The 20,038-nt window shown below is 39.5% G+C and overlaps 1 protein-coding gene across 1 annotated transcript in view; it reads right to left on the bottom strand.

Moving 5' to 3' along the window:
- Positions 1-2,012: 2,012 nt before the first annotated feature.
- The window catches only part of LOC144987176 (uncharacterized), a 427,194-nt gene continuing 409,168 nt past the window's right edge, over positions 2,013-20,038 (bottom strand). The window contains exons 2-3 of the mRNA XM_078936259.1: positions 10,707-11,075; positions 2,013-5,500 (exon numbers count right to left, since the gene is read on the bottom strand). Coding sequence (XP_078792385.1) covers positions 4,197-5,500; positions 10,707-11,075 — 1,673 coding nt within the window. The 3' untranslated portion in view covers positions 2,013-4,196. The remainder of the gene's footprint in view (positions 5,501-10,706; positions 11,076-20,038) is intronic.

Raw genomic sequence — 20,038 nt, 5'->3', positions numbered from 1 at the left:
CTGCTCTGTTTGCATTCACAGCTTAAAACGAACAATTCTGATTAAAAGGCAATAAAAACAACCTTTTTTCTTTAAAAAATGCTTTTGTGGTTCACTCTCTGTGTTAATGCAAAATGATTGAGATACTTGCTGACACATTTGAACGTTCATCAGAAGAGTTATTGAAGCAGGAAGTCCGAATCTGTCAAGGTCTAGTTAAACCGAACTGCAGCTGCTCTATTCCCATGTTCCTCCGCGTAGCTGATAGCTTGCAGTTTAAACTATGCCTCATAATCGTGTCTCTTTGCATTTCCAGGGTTTCCCAAACTAAGTTGTTATGCATTGTGCTCAACTGTGCACCTTTGTACTATGGGGGGGGGGGGGGGGGGGGGGGGGGGGGGGTCTTCTTTCACATCTTCTCCTCTCTCCGTACCGTCATCATGCTGTTCTCTCCTAGATCCTCTTTACTGAAGTCACACAATAACACATTAGAGCCGCTCTGTACATTTTGGAGAAAATGTAAGACTTTTATGTTCACCTTATGGTTGTGAAAGTACTGAATATAGAAAATATGATAAAAGGCAGTGAGGTGCAAGAACTTCAAGAGCTGCCCGTTAGCCCCCCCCTGCTCTGAAAAATGAAAGTGCCTCACCAATAAGACATGCAAATTTCGGCCAATCAGATCAACCAGTAAGGTTCCTGCCAACAAGTGACAAAAACGCCCCCTTAACACTGAGCATAAATCCAGGTGAGGGCGCAAAAAGGATCTGACCGAGCAAGATCAATGCTCAGTTAGGATTGCAGCCGTGCAATTTTAAAATACGGGGTCACTTGGTTAGAATTGCACCTGCGCGGTTGTAAGGTTCACTCACTCAGTTCCTAAATATGCCCGCTCAGTTGTCTTTACGCCCTTTCAATTTTTGGCAGACATGTAATCACATACTGCTTCTGGAAACGTCTTCAAGGCTGTGGTGGGACTTGTTGGTCTGGAGGACAGATTCTCTGAGCAAATGCTGCTTCAGCTTCAAGCTTCAGCTCTTTTCTTCTGGCAGAGCTTAGAAGAAATGGAAACCTCCTTTGTTCTGACTGTTTGCTCCAAATCCCAGATTCAGGAATTCCTCCAAGAAGTTCAGCTCAGAGATCATCAGCAGAGAAAAGCCTGAAGTTCTGATGGAAAATGACAACAGAACATGATCAATATTATTGATCCACATGGAATCCAGAAAAAACTCTGAGGTGAAGACATGAAGACACAAGCTTCAGAGACATGAGGAGAAGTCAGAGTGGATTCATTCTGGACTTTCTTCTCACATCTTCTCTTCAGAACATCTTTGTCTTTGATCCTTCAAATCTTCTGAAATCTGATCATCCATGGATTGTTTTTGTGGGATCAGATCCAGAGTTGCTGAAAGTTCTGCTGCCCTCTGCTGGTCAAAGTGTCCAAACAGCAGAGGTGTTTCTCTCATCATTCTATCTTTCAGTCACAAACACACTGGTTATATTTTATACTATTGAACCTGTTATAAGATATATAAGGCTTTATAACGGCTGTCTTTACTGCACACAAATTGTGTTTTATGAACAAACTCGTGAAAAAAAGTAAACAGTTCAGTTCAACATTAGATATTTCTGCTCAGCAGATGGTGAACATTAGTCCAATAAAAACAGGACAAACAGTTGTTCTGGAGTGTGATTCTGATTTTTAGATAAATGTGATATTTTTCACAGATATTAAAAAGAAAAATGCTTCAGTCTCCATCTAGTCTAAAAGTTTAATTATTTATTCTCCTTAAAAGTCATTTTATGCTCACGTCTTTGAATAAATACGTGTTTCACAGTTTATGCAGTCCTTCATATTTAAAGTTCCATGCAGATTTGGAACCAAAAGTGTAGAACATCAATTAATTTACCCTTAAACTTACCCCGGTAACGTCATATACTCTGCTTTTTGGAACAGAGTCCAGCTTTGGATCCAGCAGAGAACCAACAAACAGCAGAAACCCACACTGTGGGAAAGACTCCACACTTCTGACTGATGTTCACGTCCACTTTATTCTTCACAGTAAGATTGGAACAGAACACTGAGAACCAAAAAGAACAGAGGAACAGTTCTAATGTCTACTAGAAAACAGGAATCACCAGACACAAACACCAGTCTGGTTCTTTATCTGCCTGTTCCTTCGTACTTTTTTAGGAAAACCTTTTCCTCACTAAATGGTAGGAATGCGGTTCTACTAAGACTGTGGATCGTTCCTTAGGTGGCGATCCGATTCAATTTATGAATCAAGCTCAACGGCTCACAGATCGAACCACGATTCTTGCTTTTTAATAGAATATGTTTGTACAGTTACTATAGGTATTTATTTTTACAGGATGTTTAAAAAAGTTGAAATTATATGTATTAAATCAGCATCATTTAGAACCGAAGATCAAAATCAACAAAAGTGATACAAACACAAAGATTGATATAAAAAAAAAGAAAGAAATGGGGTTTGTTACTTTAAACAAGTTTCCATCAACATTCTGGTTACATTCAGCAGTATCATAACAAAAACATAAACATAATTGTTGTCACGTTGCACGGTGGTGCAGTGGTTAGCGCTCTTGTCTCAAAGCAAGAAGGTCCTCGGTTCAAGTCCTGGTTGGAGGACCTGAAAACAGTAGAGTTTGCATGTTCTCCCTGTGCATGAGTGGGTTTCCTCTGGGGACTCCAGCTTCCATCCCAAACATGCTTCATAGATCGATTGGTTGGTCTAAATTGTCCCTAGATGTGAATGTGAGAGTGCATGGGCCCTGTGACAGACTGGATGCAGGACTGCCTTCATGACCCCAAAAGGGAAGCTTAGAAGATGATTCACATGAAAATGTTCTCCACAGTTTCTCCGTTCTCAAAGTTCTGCAACACTTTATATTTTAAATCATTGCATATTGAAGCCGCTTTTCTGAGCTGCAGAATTTGCTGATTCATGGTGATTCTATTAGTTAGTGGATTTAAAAGAAAATCTGTTTTCACTCAATGGTTACTAGCTCACATGCCTTGACAAATGAAAAACTGCAGTCCCTTCTTTTAGTCTAAAACAATAATGAAATTATGACAAAAAATCAAAGATATTTACAAAACATTTCTCATAATAATGTACACACTTTGACAACATAAACATTGTCTTAGCAGAAACTACAACAATGGTCAACTAAATAAGTTTTGTCTAAAATAATAAAAAGCAATGGCAGGACAAAATGTAGTTAATGCCTCCTTTAAACTGAATTACTACATCAAGGCTGTGTGTCATTGAGGCCACCAGATTGGGGGGGTGCACATGTAATGAAAGCTCAGGCTGATTTAACAGCAGACTTCAAGTCGTCTTTATCATTAGGCCTGGTGTTTCATCTTCCTCTTGTTAACAGATCCTAGATTTTATTTATTGGATACAGCTCAGGGAACTTTACTGGTTGATCAAACAGTAACATCATAGTCACTGAAAAAGATTTAGGCAATTTTGGCAATGTGGGATGGTGCAAAATACAATCAGTCCTCCAGTCTGACTGAGATAATTTACCCCTCCAATACCGAAACAGTCGCTGGCAGGAAGGACACAACACACTTTGTAACCCTTGTGCTATCTTAGATGACCCCACCCTTCCATTGACGTGTTCTCCCTACCATGACAAAGGTGGATAAAGGTGAAAAGATTTCATGTAATCCATCGACACCAGTGAAGATCACAAATCATTGAAAAAAAATGGTTAAGGGCACTGTCTAGTGGGTCTAGATGACCCAACTCCCAATGGTAAAATGCCTAAGATAGCACAAGGGTTAAACATGATCACTAATGTTTTTAATATAAACATTTGTTAGAATGTTCTTTTTTTTCCTGGACAAAGAACATCGTTTTATTTAAACTTATACAATAAATTCACTAAATTAAACTAAGGCTTGAAATATTCCAACATTTTCCTTTTTTGTATATAAAAAAATAAAGTTCTTTCTTTTAAAAACGAAAAAAAAACCGACCAAATGGCATTTACACAATATTTTCCCATATACTGTACAAGTTTTCTGCTCTAAGTTTTTCTGTTTTCGAAGTTGAGATTTTTCTGTAAAGCCTTTATAAAAAAAAAAAAGTTTTCGTTACAAAAGAAAAGCTTCTCACCTGTGTGTGTTCTAATGTATTTTACTAAATTACATTTATGACTGAGCCATTTATCAGCCATAAAAACTATCTCTCTCCTGTGTGAGTTCTCATGTGTGTTTTGAGTTTTGATTTTTGACTAAACCTTTTATCACATTCTTTACAAATAAAAGGCTTTTCTCCTGTGTGAGTTCTCATGTGTATTTTGAGGTTTGATTTTTCACTAAAACTTTTATCACATTCTTTACAAGTAAAAGGCTTTTCTCCTGTGTGAGTTCTCGTGTGTGATTTAAGATGAGATAATTGATTAAAACTTTTTTTACATTCTTTACAAGAAAAAGGCTTCTCTCCTGTGTGAGTTCTCATGTGTGTTTTGAGAGAAGATATTTGATTAAAACTTATTTTACATTCTTTACAAGTAAAAGGCTTCTCTCCTGTGTGAATTCTCATGTGTTTTTTGAGACTAGATCTGTGACTAAAACTTGTATCACATTCTTTACAAGAAAAAGGCTTTTCTCCTGTGTGAGTTCTCATGTGTGAGTTGAGATGAGATATTTGACTAAAACTTTTTTTACATTCTTTACAAGAAAAAGGCTTTTCTCCTGTGTGAGTTTGCATGTGTATTTTGAGGTTTGATTTTTGACTAAAACTTATTTTACATTCTTTACAAGAAAAAGGCTTTTCTCCTGTGTGAGTTCGCATGTGTATTTTGAGGTTTGATTTTTGACTAAAACTTTTTTTACATTCTTTACAAGAAAAAGGCTTTTCTCCGGTGTGAGTTGTCATGTGTGTTTGGAGATGAGATATTTGATAAAAACTTGAATCACATTCTTTACACGTAAAGGGCTTTTCGCCTGTGTGAGTTGTCCTGTGTTTTTTGATATTAGATTTATAACTGAAACCTTTTTCACAGTTTTTACAAGAAAATGTTTTCTTTCCTGTTTGAGTTCTTATGTGAAATTTCAACTGAGGCTGCCCACTAAACTTTTTACCACATTTTTTAGATGCACAATATCTTTTATCAGACCCAGGTTGGACATGACTTCTGTCTCTCCTCTTCCTCTGATCTCTGTTCTGTGGGTCTGTCTCTTCATCTGTAGTTGATGTTGATTCTTCATGTTGGTTTCCTTCTTCATCCTGACTATCAGTTACATTTAAGCTCTGCTGATTGTTTAGATCTGCCTCACTGTTATCATCTTCCTCATAAGTAGGAATCTCCATCAAGGTATCAGTCTCCTGCTTCAGACCAAGGTGATCTTCATCCTGACTGATGCAAAGTTCACCTGGTTCCTCTTTAATCTGTGGAGGTTCCGGTTCTTCATGTTCCACTCTGAAGTTCCTCTGCTGGATGCAGAGATCTTCCTCTTTATTCATCCAACATTGGGGGAGGACTGCAAGGACACAGGAACAGGTCCTTTTATATACTATGGTGACTTTATTTATTCTTAAGTATCAATACAAATGATTGCAGTATCATTCAGCATATGCACATTAAAAAACTTTTAATAAAAAAAGGGTTTTGTTTTCTTTAACACAACAGTATAAAACTGTGCTGAAAAAGGCCCCCCTACACCTCCCCCCTATGAGGAGAGCTGTTTCAGTCAATAAATAGTCTGAACCAGTTAAACATAGAATATATTTTTTCTTTGTTTTTTTTAAGGAAATGAAATTACAGATAAGTAATTCATAAAAGGTACAAACAGGTCTTTAATGTTATATAACTGTATACCCAAATTAAATCATGCTGAGATAAATAGGACAGATTAACTAGAAAGGGGACGGAGGGATTAACAGAAAACGTACTTTTAACCTCATTCTGTCTCCAATTATTTTGATATGAAATTACAAAAAGGAAAACAGTTTGAAAACAAATAGAATGTTTTAGATTCTTGTCATTATTGACTGTAAAGATGCAGGCATCTATAATAAATGTTTGACAGTCTCTGAGGCTTCTTTCAGCACACCAGCTGTGTTATGTTAGGAATATGCTGCTAATAAAGTTACATTCACATGTCTGTTATTGTATTCATTTTATTTAGAAATCACCTCCAGGACCGAGGTCAGGGGCCCCATCAATCGGGATCAGAAACTTGCCTGTGGTGGTGTTGGTGGGTGTGTTTATGTGTGCGTGTTAGCCTGGATGTGCTGCTGGCAGCGCAGACGATAAAAATGTGTCAAAAATGGACAGAAACAATTTGACAAAAATGGCTCAAGTTAAATTAGCCATTTTATTATTAAATATATTTCATTTTGCTTTGAAAACCTGTTCATTATTTTAAAACAGAATTTTAAATGTTAATATTAATCATGTTGATTATTATAATTGTATCTCTTTTTTTCAGAAACTGATTTCTAAATCAATATTTTCCAAAGTAGCTTTTTTTTATGTTGCTGTTTTTCAGAATGACTTATTTACGTCATGAAGAGTTTTTCCAGCAGAATGAGTCTGTCTGTCAATCAATGAAAGTGGGTGGGATCTAAACATTGGCTGATCCCTGGAAATCGACTTGTGTTCCTAGATACCCGCTCTGTGGTGTTCCAGTCAGAGAGATGACATATTTCTGTTGTGAAACCGGAGGAGCTTTGTAGAATCCAAGCGCGGACACAAAAATGGAGTGGCGAACTGGGTTTTATTATGTGGCAGAGGGGATGAATGGAATGGAGGGGAGGAGAACAGGCCAGCAGGTGAGCCCACGGAACCACATCAATTTCAGCGATATCTGCATAGCTTTGCTGACATTAGAGGATCACATAGAGACAAACAATCTGTCTGCTGCAGAAGATGTAAACATGGACGACTCTGCTTTTCTAGTTTGAGGGTTCATGTGTCAAATTAACGCAGAACCGACCCTAAAACAGCCCAAAGCCATTTTTACCTACAACACCGCCAGTTCTGGTAACACTGTGGATGTGTTGAGGTGCATACTTCCCCCTAGTGTTGAGGGTGTGCATTGCTTCGTCATGTTTGCTGAAGCGACTTTGATCGATGTAGTTAGGGTGCTGCTGCTTATGTCTGAGTAAAGGAGTAGCCAATCACAAAAGCATCTCTGCCTTGTCTGGTTTGCAATCATTGGTCTTGTTGTTACACTTCAGTTACAGGGACACGGTGATTGGTCGAAATGCATTTTGGGTATGCGTGATGCATGACAGGATATTGCTCACAGCCAGTCCGGTAGCAGCCAGCCTAATCTTATGATATTTTTTCTGATTTTCATCGAGATAATAATAGATCGATCCTTCTTGCTTTTATTTTTACCCTATTGAATGCTCACAGAGACACGGAAGTAGCGGCAGAAAGCAGCTTTTGCAGCAAGATGGACGGAGAGAATACCAGGATGTGAATGAACGTGATTACCGATTCTTTTGTGCTTTTTAAAATAAGTAAATCTGATCTCTAAACATCCTCCTTGTCTTGAATGGAATGTAATGATACACACAGAGACAGAAATGTGAAGGTATCTACTGTAAATCCAACTATTACTCACATCTGTGTCTATGAATAACAGGAAAAAAGATCCAGTAGTAGTTAGCATGTAGCCCAATAGCCTTCAAATGTAAAGCGACTGCTAAAGAGTATGTTAATAAAAGACAAGCCCTGAATATTATTATTCCTATTCAACCCCAAACTACAATATCAGCTGGCTGTCTCTGTCTACTGGCCAGCCAGCGGCCCGAACGCCATTGCTTTTACAGTCCAGTTTTAGTGTACTTAAATGGTAAGTACCAAGTAATATTCAAGTGAACATACCCAGTATTTAGTACTGAAATTACCATGTAGTTGAGTGGAAATAGGCTGACTTTCTTTTACAGTCCAGCTTCAGTGTACTTAAGGGGTAGTTTCTGTGGTAAATTTATGGTAAATACCATGAAACATGTGAGTGCAGACTTAAATTGTCCTCTTTTCTCATCTACTTCTACCCTTCCTCTCTTCTCTATTTTTGATCATCATTTATCATTTAGTTCTCCATGCCTCTGTTTGGTACAGTGCGATTCATGTATTGTCCCTCTTTCCCTCTCCCCTCCTGGGGAGTGGGAGTGCTTTCAGACTCCAGTTGGCTCATCCGTGCTCTGTACCTGACGGAGTACCTCGTCTCTGCTCCTACTTCTACACCTGGCTGGAATAATAATAATAATGGATTGGATTTATCTGCGCTTTTCAAGACACTCAAAGCGCTTACATTGTGTCCATTATTCATTCACTCCTCATTCATACTTGGTGATGGTAAGCTACGGTTGTAGCCACAGCTGCCCTGGGGCAGACTGACAGAGGCATGGCTGCCACTTCGCGCCTACGGCCCCTCTGACCATCACCGGGATCATTCACGCACATAAACACGCCAGTGGAGCCTCCAGTGTGGTGAAGTGTCTTGCCCAAGGACACAACGATATTTTGGCTGGTGGGTGCGGGGCTCGAACCGCCAACCCTTCAATCATTGGACGACCCGCTCAACCACCTGAGCCACTGTCGCTGTGGTTCCTGTCTCCGGCTCGACTCGCGCCTTTGACTGTCCCCCCAAACACGGCTGGATGAAGCTTGTCTGCTGGACTTTATATATGTAGTTGTTGTGTTAGATAATTTAATTATTCTCTAAGAGTTCTGGTAAATCGCCTGTGCGTCCTGGGGGAGAATCCCTCCTTCATGTAGGCACCTCTGAGGTTTCTTCGTTTTTTCCGGAATCTGTTTTTTTTAGGAGTTTTTCATTACCGCGAAGGGGGTCTAAGGGCAGGGATGCCAGTATAGCTTAGTCAGTTTGTTAGTTCATTTTAGTATTTTCCTATTGAAGTACCATGTAAGTACACAGTAAATTCCATAAAAAGTACCATGTAAGTACCCAGTAAATTCCATAAAAAGAACCATGTAAGTACCCTGAAAGTACCCAGTAGTTACACAATAAGTATCACGTAAATACCACTTAAGTACACTGTAAGTACTCTAAAAGAAAGCGTTACCAATTATAATCGGTTAAAATAAAAATGCTTTTTCATTTTCACAATGTAACTGAATCAAATGACTCAAAATTAAAATAAAAAAATCAATCGTTCAAAATACGTTTTCTTTTTCTACATTAAAACCTCTTATTCTGTATCATAATTAAAACCAAAATGCAAAGAGGGGATTTTCGTTTTCACATCCACTCTGTGAATAGTGTTTCAAAACTCAATTCCCGTTTGCATTTCCAGGAGGGATGTGGGGCGATGATGTCAGTGGGTGTTAGCCCAACCAGCAAACGGCAAAAGTTTAGCATGGTGAAATCTGCTAGAGCCGTTCATGGGGCTATAGCTGTCCAGGAACAGCAAAATCAGCGTGAAGTTGCAGGAGAAGATCTTCTACATGTGCTTTTATTACTGTTCTGATTATTATTAAGGGCCTGCTCGCTCATAATTTTTAAATCTGTGCGGCCAGTGCTTCTTTCTTGGCTGGAAGAAGGTTTAGCATTAAGCTAATACGTGCTAAAAACATTAGTCGTGGAGGAACACATCTTGTTCGTTTCGATTCAAATTCAAAAATGCTGACAATGAGTCTCTGTCCCAATATTTATGGACCTGACTTGCATTATGGGACAAGTCTGATGCATGATGGGATACATAGCATGTAGCCCTCAGATAAATATCTCTTTTTACAGGCTTTTTACAGCAATTATTAGGTTAGATTAAAAATAGATTCATGAAATGACTTAATAGTTAATGATTGATTAATCACACAAAGAATTCATCTCTTGACAGTTCTGAAAACACTGTCATAATTTAATTTTTGGGAAATTTTTAAAAGCTACATTTAATAAATGGTTTTCTTAACAGCCAGAAAAAAAGAAATAAAAAGTATTTTGTTAAACAGTGAAGTGGAACTTTGTGGTTCTTGTTGGGTTTTGGTCTGGAAGAAACTGGATCAAATGGTTCTTTTAGTGTTAAAGGTTCCAGACTCTTGATCTCCACTGAAGCTCTGAGTATGAAATGTCATTCCACAGACAAACCATCAACAAAATGATCCTGATGCTGCTGAGGTTCTTATGGAAGTGAAGCAAATCTCAGCAGAGATGCAGTTTTTCTAAACTGAAATCACTGACATTAAACAGCCTGAACATTCATGGAGCTGAACTGGACACAGAAAAACCTCCCTGTTGTGTTTCCACCCACCAATGAGGAGCAGTTTGATGAAGATGAAGCTGCACTGGAGGAAGAATCAGTCCAGAAAAGATGGAGAACAATTCTGACACTAAGCAGTTTTTCACTGATGTGTTCAGGTTTGAATCTTTTCAGTCTGCAGATCCATGAGCAGGACCTTGTCTTTGGGTTTTAGCTTGAAATGTAGTTTTGGAAATAGAATCTGTCTGAATGTCTGGAATTGGAGACATGGAGACATCAAAGAGGTTCAGATGGATTTTGGGTTTGACAGAGAAATCTGCTGAAAAGAACTGAACTTGTCGGCTGCACTGACCAACAATGTCTTCTGTCTTTTCAACTGAAAGGGACAGAAGAGACTCTTCCAGGACACGCTGTTGATGGACTGCAAGTTTGGAGAGCTTGAAGCTCAAGATAGAACCGTTGTTGAAGTGAACATACCGATAGTGTGGAGATGAAGATCAGAGTCACACTGACCTGCTGACATGTGAGAGCTTTCCACAATTTGGCCATGACTTCTGTCCCTCCTCTTCCTCTGTTCTCTTTTCTGTGGGTCTGTCTCTTCATCTGTAGTTGATGTTGATTCTGTCTCTTCATCTGTAGTTGATGTTGATTCTTCATGTTGGTTTCCTTCTTCATCCTGACTATCAGTTACATTAAAGCTCTGCAGTTCCTCTTGAATCTGTGGAGGTTCTGTTTCCTCCTGTTCCTCTTTAATCTGTGGAGGTTCTGGTTCCTCCTGTTCCTCTTTAATCTGTGGAGGTTCTGGTTCCTCCTGTTCCACTCTGAAGTTCCTCTGCTGGTTGCATTGATCTGCCTCTTCAGTCATCCAATGCTCGGGGAGGACTGCAGGGACACAAACACAACAAGGAGCATTTTATACGTTTTCAGGACTTTTGGGTTTTGTCAAGCTTCAATAAACTTTGTGATCTTTGGAATATGAATATGTCTGAGGAGTCTGGAGGACAACAAGAGACTAATGGAAGCAATAAATATAGATGCCATTATATTATTTAATAAACGTGTAATTAATTTAAAATTGGAAAAAATAATCAAAATTGTCATTATTTAATTAAAATTCAATGCTAAGTGATTTACACAGGTTCCATTTCTAAGTTCTTCTAATCTTCTACATTCTATTCTATTTCTCCATCTGACATTGACACAGTTTAAAGGTGAACTTTGTTTCAGGGTGATGGTTGAACTCCCGCCTTTTTTCTGCCTTGTGCAATCAGATGGGAAGAGAACTTGAAACTTTGTTCTTCCAGTTTGTTCTTCTGGTTCTAGAGAAGGAAAGTGATGATTCCACTGGTGACAGAAACAAACACACAGTAGTGTCTGATAAAAAAACACCAATGAACACTCATGGATCATGTGTGACACATGTTACTGGCATCTGCATTTATGGCGCACAGTCGGGACTTGAACACACTGGGGTGTGGTTCCACCAGCACAAGCAGCTGCTCCAGATGTGTACATTGGAATGTGTACACAAGTGGCTTCTGGACAGTTTTGGAAAGATGTACACAAAATACACAACTGGACAGACTGGACCCTCCAGCAGACAGGCTGTAGGTCAGAGGTGGGCACTGAGGGCCGCATTCCTGCATGTTTTCCAGCATACCCTGCTCTGGCATGTTCTAATTGGCTGGACACACCTGAACCAGGTAATCAGCCATGAGTAGGGCAAGATTATTGGCTGGACACACCTGAACCAGGTAATCAGCCATGAGTAGGGCAAGATTATTGGCTGGACACACCTGAACCAGGTAATCAGCCATGACTAGGGCAAGATTATTGGCTGGACACACCTGAACCAGGTAATCAGCCATGAGTAGGGCAAGACTATCTGGAAATCGTGCAGACACACCGGCCCTCGAGGCCTGGAATTGCCCACCCCTGCTGTAGGTAATAACCAAGTCCAAAGTGTGTCCTCTGTTGTGAGCAGCTGTGGGACATTTTTGAAATCTGTGGGAAACTCACAATCATGACATCATCAATGTTTTCCACAGCTATCTATCACTATCAATTAGGTAGACAAAATTTTTTTAAAAATAAATATAACTTAAAAAAATAATCCATAAAAATAAGGGTCCATTACAAAAGTTGAAATAGATCAAATAAATTACACAATGTCTGGGCATTCTTATGATTCATGTAATGTAAAGATTTAGAGAATAGGTTGAGACGGTTGAGTAATCCATTAATGTGAGATTTCACCCAATAAAATGCTTTGAAATTACAATCAGTGCATTAATCAGAAAGTCCAGAGTTTTGTGAATGAATTGTTATCGAATTTTAATTGTATTCCAATTTAAAGGGCTAATGATGATATTTTTGTATTTGAGCCAATTATGAAAAGAAGACCAAAACTCTTTTACATGAAAACATTCCAAGAAAAGATGTTCCACAGTTTCTACATAATTTCCACAAAAGACAAAAAGATCACTATCCCAGTTAAAGAGAGAATGTAAAAATGATTGGAAGGGTAAATATCATTTAACGGGAGTGCCCCAAAAATAGCACTGCTCATATAGCAAATCAATATATTGTGGCGATCTGGGGTTTAGCCCCGCCTTCAGCTTTTAAGACTCATGGGAAGTGGGGAATCTGGGGTGTGTTCAATTGCTCACCAGAAGTGAGGGAGCTGTGAGCAGAAGTGAGTTTAATGCTGTTTGGATGTTGGTGGGCGTGTTCAAAATTAACAGACATAACAGACTGCCAACATATGTGAGTGTCGTTTTCGACAAACTGGGGTTGTGCTTAGCATGGGGCACGGGGAGCAGATTCGGACATGTCAAGTGGAGCCGCTACTAAGTAAGAGGATATTTAATTTAGACTTGGGCACAACGGTACTTACCTGGATAGTAAAGGGTGGTGATTCAGTGCTTGCTATTTAGTAATTAATGCACTTCAGTTCTGCTGTCATGAAATATATGGGAGAGGATGGAACGGCCTGAAACTTGTGAATCGGTGTTCCCGCCTTTGAGAAAGAGGTACGTGTGTGTGAGGAGGAGAAGGGGAGGGGTAGTGGGTGCAGGTTGCGAGGTGAAACGGCACACGGAGACCATTGTGGAACACCCGGATCAGCGGTTGGCTTAAATTACTCAGCTCATCAGTGGCGGTTCTACCCTGAATTACTCCCCGGGCGAGACCCTCCTCTGGCGCCCCCCCCCCCCCCCCACCCCCCCCCATCCCAATAGAGTCACTTTGTCCATTTATTGTAACTGAAAATACAGTTAGGAAATATTTAATCAAACACAAATAATCTGAAATAAATATAAACTACAAATCACACTAATAATACACTAGAATAAATGTAACTGCAGCACTAAGAACAGAAACACTAACTAAAACCTAACCTTTGTGGCCTTCCTGATGCAAGCTTGTCAATAACGTCATCATATGAAATCTGCTCCTCCCCTGAATGATTGATACTAACAACAGCAGGTTAGTGAGTTGCTCCTGAGACATTGGTGATCTCAGGTATGACTTGATCAACTGGAGTTTTGAAAAGCTAACAGCAGCAGCATGCTACCATCACAGCTTATTTAACATTATGAACTAATATACAACAATAAAACACAACAAAAACTTTGTGTTACAGCAGAGCAGACAGACACACGAATCATAACTAATGTTACAAGTTAAGGCAGAGCAAACATTTAAGAATAAATATCTTAAAAATGACGTTATTTGCAATATTTGGGCCTACTTCAATTTTGGTCATGATAGACCAAACAAGAGATTTTTCCTCTGCAACGTTGTTGTTGTAGGGCAGGTAGCATTCGAATTTAGAAAACGTGCATCTAGCTATGCGATAATACCCTTTTCTTTGTCTCTTTTCTCCTCTTCTTCTCTTTTCTTTCTAAATTGGGCACCAGCTTTGACCTTTTTTCTCCATATTTCAGATGTTTCTGCATTAAGCATAAATGTCCTGACATAGGTATCAAGTCTGACTAAACCAACTGTCATCTAAGTGAAGAATTTTTTTTGTTTTCCCATTTTTTATTTGGGCATTTCACACAAAAATAACCAAAAAAGCACGATTTTTTTTATACCTTTTTTATACCCGCAGCCCCCCCCTCGTCAAACATTTCCAGCAGGAGCGCGTGCAGCTGCACCCAGGGGCGCCAATTCGCTACATGGCGGCGCAATTTTTATTTTTATTTTTTCATCAAGCACTGAGCCGCGGCCCGCGACCGTTGCCCCCCTGGAAGAAGATCCAGCCAGGTTTGCGCATGCGTTTTGCGCTCCGTGCTCACCTCTCAGCCTGCACCCTTCACCCCGCGCCCCCTCCCTTCTCCTTCTTCACCCCGCGCCCCCTCCCTTCTCCTTCTCACACACATTTGCGTCTACTTCTCAAAGACAGGAGGGAGCGCAGCTGCGGGGCGGGGGCGCCGCCAGGTTTCAGGCTGTTACAAACTCTGTGATATAAGTAAACCAATAGTGGTGCATAAAGTATTTTACAAGAGCTGAGCCGCTGGCGCCGCCCCTCCGTCATTTTTCCGCCCCGGGCGATCGCCCGTATGGCCCGTGCCTAAAACCGCTACTGCAGCTCATTCTAATAATGTCATTCTTCACTAACTATTGCAGACATTTTTAATACTTGTCTGTATTTTCCATATCCATTTATTTTTACGGTTGTTTAGTTGGTGATAGTAACGTATAAATAAAGACAGCAGGTAATGCTGGCTTGAAAACAGCTGCACTTTTTCAGACCATAAATAAACAATAGATCATTTGTTTATGAAAGTATTGAGAATTTTGGAGGATTTTAATGTCGGTGTTGTAAAAAATTAGGAAAATGGCAAATATTTTGGAGTAATCCCACTGATGAGTTCTGTAATTAAGTTTTTAATGTTTTATGAGACCTAAACATGATTTTCACAATAACAGGTTTTTAAATAATCAAATCCCTCTGATATGTTTCACAAAGACACACACACAGGACCAAAGACACACACACAGCACCAGAGACTAGGCCTGGGCGATAAATCGATTAAATGAATTAATTCGAATTTTTTGTTACGGGCGATTTCAAAAATAACTAAATCGAGTTTTTATGTGGCGCATTTTTGGCTCCCCAGAGCTTCCGTAGCATTAGTTTCACACGGCGGTATGGCACATGACAATCGACACACGAAGCAGCAAGCGACAGCATGGCTACCGGCGAGAGTGGGAAGTTTGTTCCCAAGAAAGGAATCAAATTATCTGTTGATGGAACTGGTCTGGGTTTACTGCCACAGATGTGGAAGAAGAGACCACCCCCACGCTGCCTAATTCCCATCGGAGTCAAAGGCTCGCACGCGCCCAGTCCTCTTACACACGCACGCGCCCTGACACACACACATACTCATTCTACAACGCCTGTATAATTGGTTCATTAGCTAGATAGTTGGTTGTTACTGTTATTTGTTAATAAAAAACACTGCGTTGTAATTATTACTTGTACCGATATATTCATTTGAGACGCGGCCGCTGTAGGATTTTGTTTTTGGAGGAGTCGGCCGCGGGGGGGACTCCTGCTGCTTCATCATCTTTTCCGTGGAGAAGACAGGGTTTATTAATTTCTTTAAAGCCTTAGCCCCAGATATGAGCTGTATTGTTAATTTTTTATTTTTAGGCCATATCGCCCAGCCCTACCAGAGACACACACACATGACCAAAGACACACACAGGACATCACACACAGGACCAAATACACAGACACAGGACCAAAGACACAGACATAGGACCGAAGACACACACACAGAACCAAAGACACAGGACCAAACACACACACAGGACCAAAGACACACACAGGACCAAATACACAGACACAGGACCAATGACACAGACATAGGACCGAAGACACACACACAGAACCAAAGACACAGGACCAAACACACACACAGGACCAAAGACACATGACCAAACACACATACAGGACCAAAGACACAGGACCAAACACACAGACACAGGACCAAAGACACACACACAGGACCAAATACACAGGACCAAACACACACACACAGGACCAAAGACACAGTACCAAACACACACACAGGACCAAAGACACACAGAGGACCAAAGACACAGGACAAAAGACACACACAGGACCAAAGACACAGGACCAAAGACACACACAAGACCAAAGACACACACAGGACCAAAGACACACACATGACCAAAGACACACACAGGACCAAAGACACACACAGGACCAAAGACACACACAGGACCAAAGACACACACAGGACCAAAGACACACACAGGACCAAAGACACACACAGGACCAAAGACACACACAGGACCAAAGACACACACAGGACCAAAGACACACACATGACCAAAGACACACACAGGACCAAAGACACACACAGGACCAAAGACACACACAGGACCAAAGACACACAGAGGACCAAAGACACACACAGAACTTCACAAACCAAGCAGAAATGAACTTATTGCTAAAAATGATGTCAGGAGTTCAGCTTTAAGAAAAGGACAAAACAGCAAATAAAACGGAATAATTTGATTTATTATTTCTAATTATTAATATTCCCTGGCTTTGTTTGTTCATATTTGCTTAATTTCACAGAATGTATTTATTATTCCGGATTAATATTCCTGTTTGTTTTTATTTACATTTATGTTTAAAAGGTTAAAATTAAGTTAAAGTTTTAAAAGTTTAGCTTTAGTCTGTTCAATAAATGTTTATTCTTGTTCGGCCCGCAACCTGAACCCCCCCCCATAATACAAGTCTAGAAAATTCACGCATGTTTCTGTGTGTAAAATAGGGCACACACAAGTATGTCCGCAAACTGTGTGGGTTTTTTTTTTTTGGGGGGGGGGGGGGTGGGGGGGGGGGGGGGCTGGGAGGTTTTTAGTGGCGCCCTTCAAACCGCTTAGTGCCCATGAAATAGCCCTCGGTCTAAAAAAGGTTATTTAACATTCATTCATTACATTTAGTTAGATGTATAAGTTATATCATAAACAACATTATCAACCATAATCCAGTGAAATTTTTGCGTCAGCTTTGAAAAAAGTGGTATTTTGGATGGTTCAAATGTTATACTATGACTATGTATGAGGAAGCCTGAATTGGTCTAATATGTTAATATCTATGACTGTTCTACAGTCAATTTTCATCAAACTTGCTGATCTGATCGTGAACATCATTACCACCCATATTCCAGTGAAAGTTTTGCGTCACCTTTGACAGAAGTGGCATTTTGTAAGGTTTACAGATTACACACTGTCTGTGAATGAGGAGACCCAAATTGTTCTATAACTTTAATATCTCTAATTTCCTCCAGTCATATTCCTTCAAATTTGCTGCGATGATCATGAACATTATTACCAACCATAATCCAGTGAAAGTTTTGCGTCACCTTTTGATAAAGTGCCCTTTTGAAGGGTTCACAAGTTTTATTTTAACTATACAAGCAGGATGCTTAGGTGTACTATAATGTCTAAATCTCTTATTTTTTCCAGTCAAATTTCTTCAAATTTACTGTGATGTTAGTGAACATTATTCCCAACTATAATCCAGTGAAGGTTTTGCGTCACCTTTTGAAAGAAGTAGCATTTTGTAAGGTTTACTTATTACACAGTGTCTGTAAATGAGGAGACCAAAATTGTTCTATAACTTTAATATCTCTAATATTCTCCAGTCATTTTTCTTCAAACTTGCTATGATATTAGTGAACATCATTACCAACAATAATCCAGTGAAAGTTTTGCGTCACCTTAAATGAAGCAACTTTAGAAAGAGTTGACAGGACCAGATGTGATTTTACTTGGAGTTTCTTCATTTCTGCTTGATTCCATTCCATGTCATGCTCAACAACCCACAAAACACTCTTGTCAGTGTTAAATCTCACTTTTAGAATCTGTCTGATTGATTATATTTCAGACAAAACACGTTATTTCTGGTAGTTTATTATGGAATGAACAGACATGCAATCCAAATGAATACATTTGTACATCAAATAACGATACAGGGCATGCAATAACTCTCATTTATTTCAGAGTACAGTACATGTCATTTCTATAATGGGTAACAGTGACATCGGTGATGTCTGCGCTTTATGCCGTCTTTCCAGCTCGCTGGCCGTGTGTACCGTAAACTATGATGTAAACGCGCATGCTAAAAGTCAGTGACGGCTGGCGTGACCGCACTTCCGCAGATGTCGGCTCACTTGACCGCGGTGTTAGTTGGTGGTTTTTCACCAGGGGTGTCAAACTCATTTTCACTGAGGGCCACATCAGCATAGTGTCTGTCCTCAAAAAAGGCCAGATATAACTTATACATCTAACTAAATGTAATGAATGAATGAATGAATGTTAAACAGTGATGAAAGTCTTCCGGGAATTCCCGGAAATCCGGGTTTTTGAGCAAACCGAACGTACTTTCCGGGAAATAAAGACCTGATCTCTACGGACAAATCGCTTTCCGGATTAGAAAATGGTCTGAAATCAGCTAATTTTAGCTTTATTTTCTATATTTCTCCGCAGATCGCTTCCTCTATGGTCGTGGCCATCTTTCGTCTTCCCGGCCTAATTGACCAATGACGGGACGTTTTAGTTGCTTTCGGATGCGTCGACGGGTCTGATTGGCTCTGTCTGCACCACGTGGTCAGCGTGACTTGCTTCCCTAGAGACCAAAACTGGCGGACCCACGCTAAACTTTCACAAACACATCTGAAGAGTTTGCGATCAAATTTGTGTTAAAATAATGGCAGGCATCGTCATTATTGAGCGTGGTCACGACCTCAGTTGTGAGAAGACGATAAAAAACAAATTGAAGTGGTCTTGGCTGGAAAAAAAAAAAAAGATTTTTAAGGTAGTGTAGGTCAAATACTTTTTTGTGTAAAATAATCTCAAAACCACATTTTGAAATAATTTCAATTTTAGTTTTGAGTTTCAGTTTTTATTTTGAATACATTTCTCTATCTAATTTATTTGTATTTCCTAATTACCATGATTTAGTTCAGTATAGTTAACATTAATTATAAGTATTTGATGGTTTGGACCCGCACTCCCTTAAAAAATAATGTTTACAATGTTTAGTTTAGTTTGTATGTTTGTTTTGATATTTCCCAGATTACTTAGTATTGGTGTTAAAGAATTGATGTATTATGTTATAGAATTATAGTTTAAAGCAGATCCCATATTTTGATGTAATTATAGTTTGAGAAAACAGTGCAAGTGGATGTTGTACATCAGTCATTTCTAAAGCAGAAATAATGTATAAATAACTGAGGTATTTTCATAGAATATCATAGTTACTGGTGTTCTTTTTGCCATTTGGGGCTTTGATGTTACTATATTTTAGCAATTGTATGTTTTGCAGCTTTAAGGAAAAGCGTAGATTGTAGGATTGTGTTACTTTGAGCAATTTTCCAAATTCTTTTTTAGGACCAGCAAGTCCTTAATGGAGAGTCAAACTAGGGGTTTGAATGACAAATCATGATGCTCCAATTAGTCTTAGTTTCTTGATAAAGAAGTGAATAACTAGCTGCCAGAATGCACCAGAATGCATCTAAGACCACGTATTTTTCCAAAATTTCGCTCTGTGCCCGCCATATCGCTCAAAGAAAAGTTCAGGGATTTTTTCCTTGCCTGACTTTCATCACTGGTTAAATAACCTTTTTTAGACCGAGGGCTATTTCATGGGCACTAAGCGGTTTGAAGGGCGCCACTAAAAACCTCCCAGCCCCCCCCCCCCCCCCCAAAAAAAAAAACAAAAACAAAGAAAAAACCCACACAGTTTGCGGACATCCTTGTGTGTGCCCTATTTTACACACAAAAACATGTGTGAA

The sequence above is a fragment of the Oryzias latipes genome, chromosome 2 (genome assembly GCF_053564925.1).
Source record: "Oryzias latipes strain Hd-rR chromosome 2, Olatipes_Hd-rR_3.1".
Classification (NCBI taxonomy): Eukaryota; Metazoa; Chordata; class Actinopteri; order Beloniformes; family Adrianichthyidae; genus Oryzias; species Oryzias latipes.
Note: the sequence above shows the minus strand (reverse complement) of the source record. Positions and strands in the feature narration are given on the sequence as shown.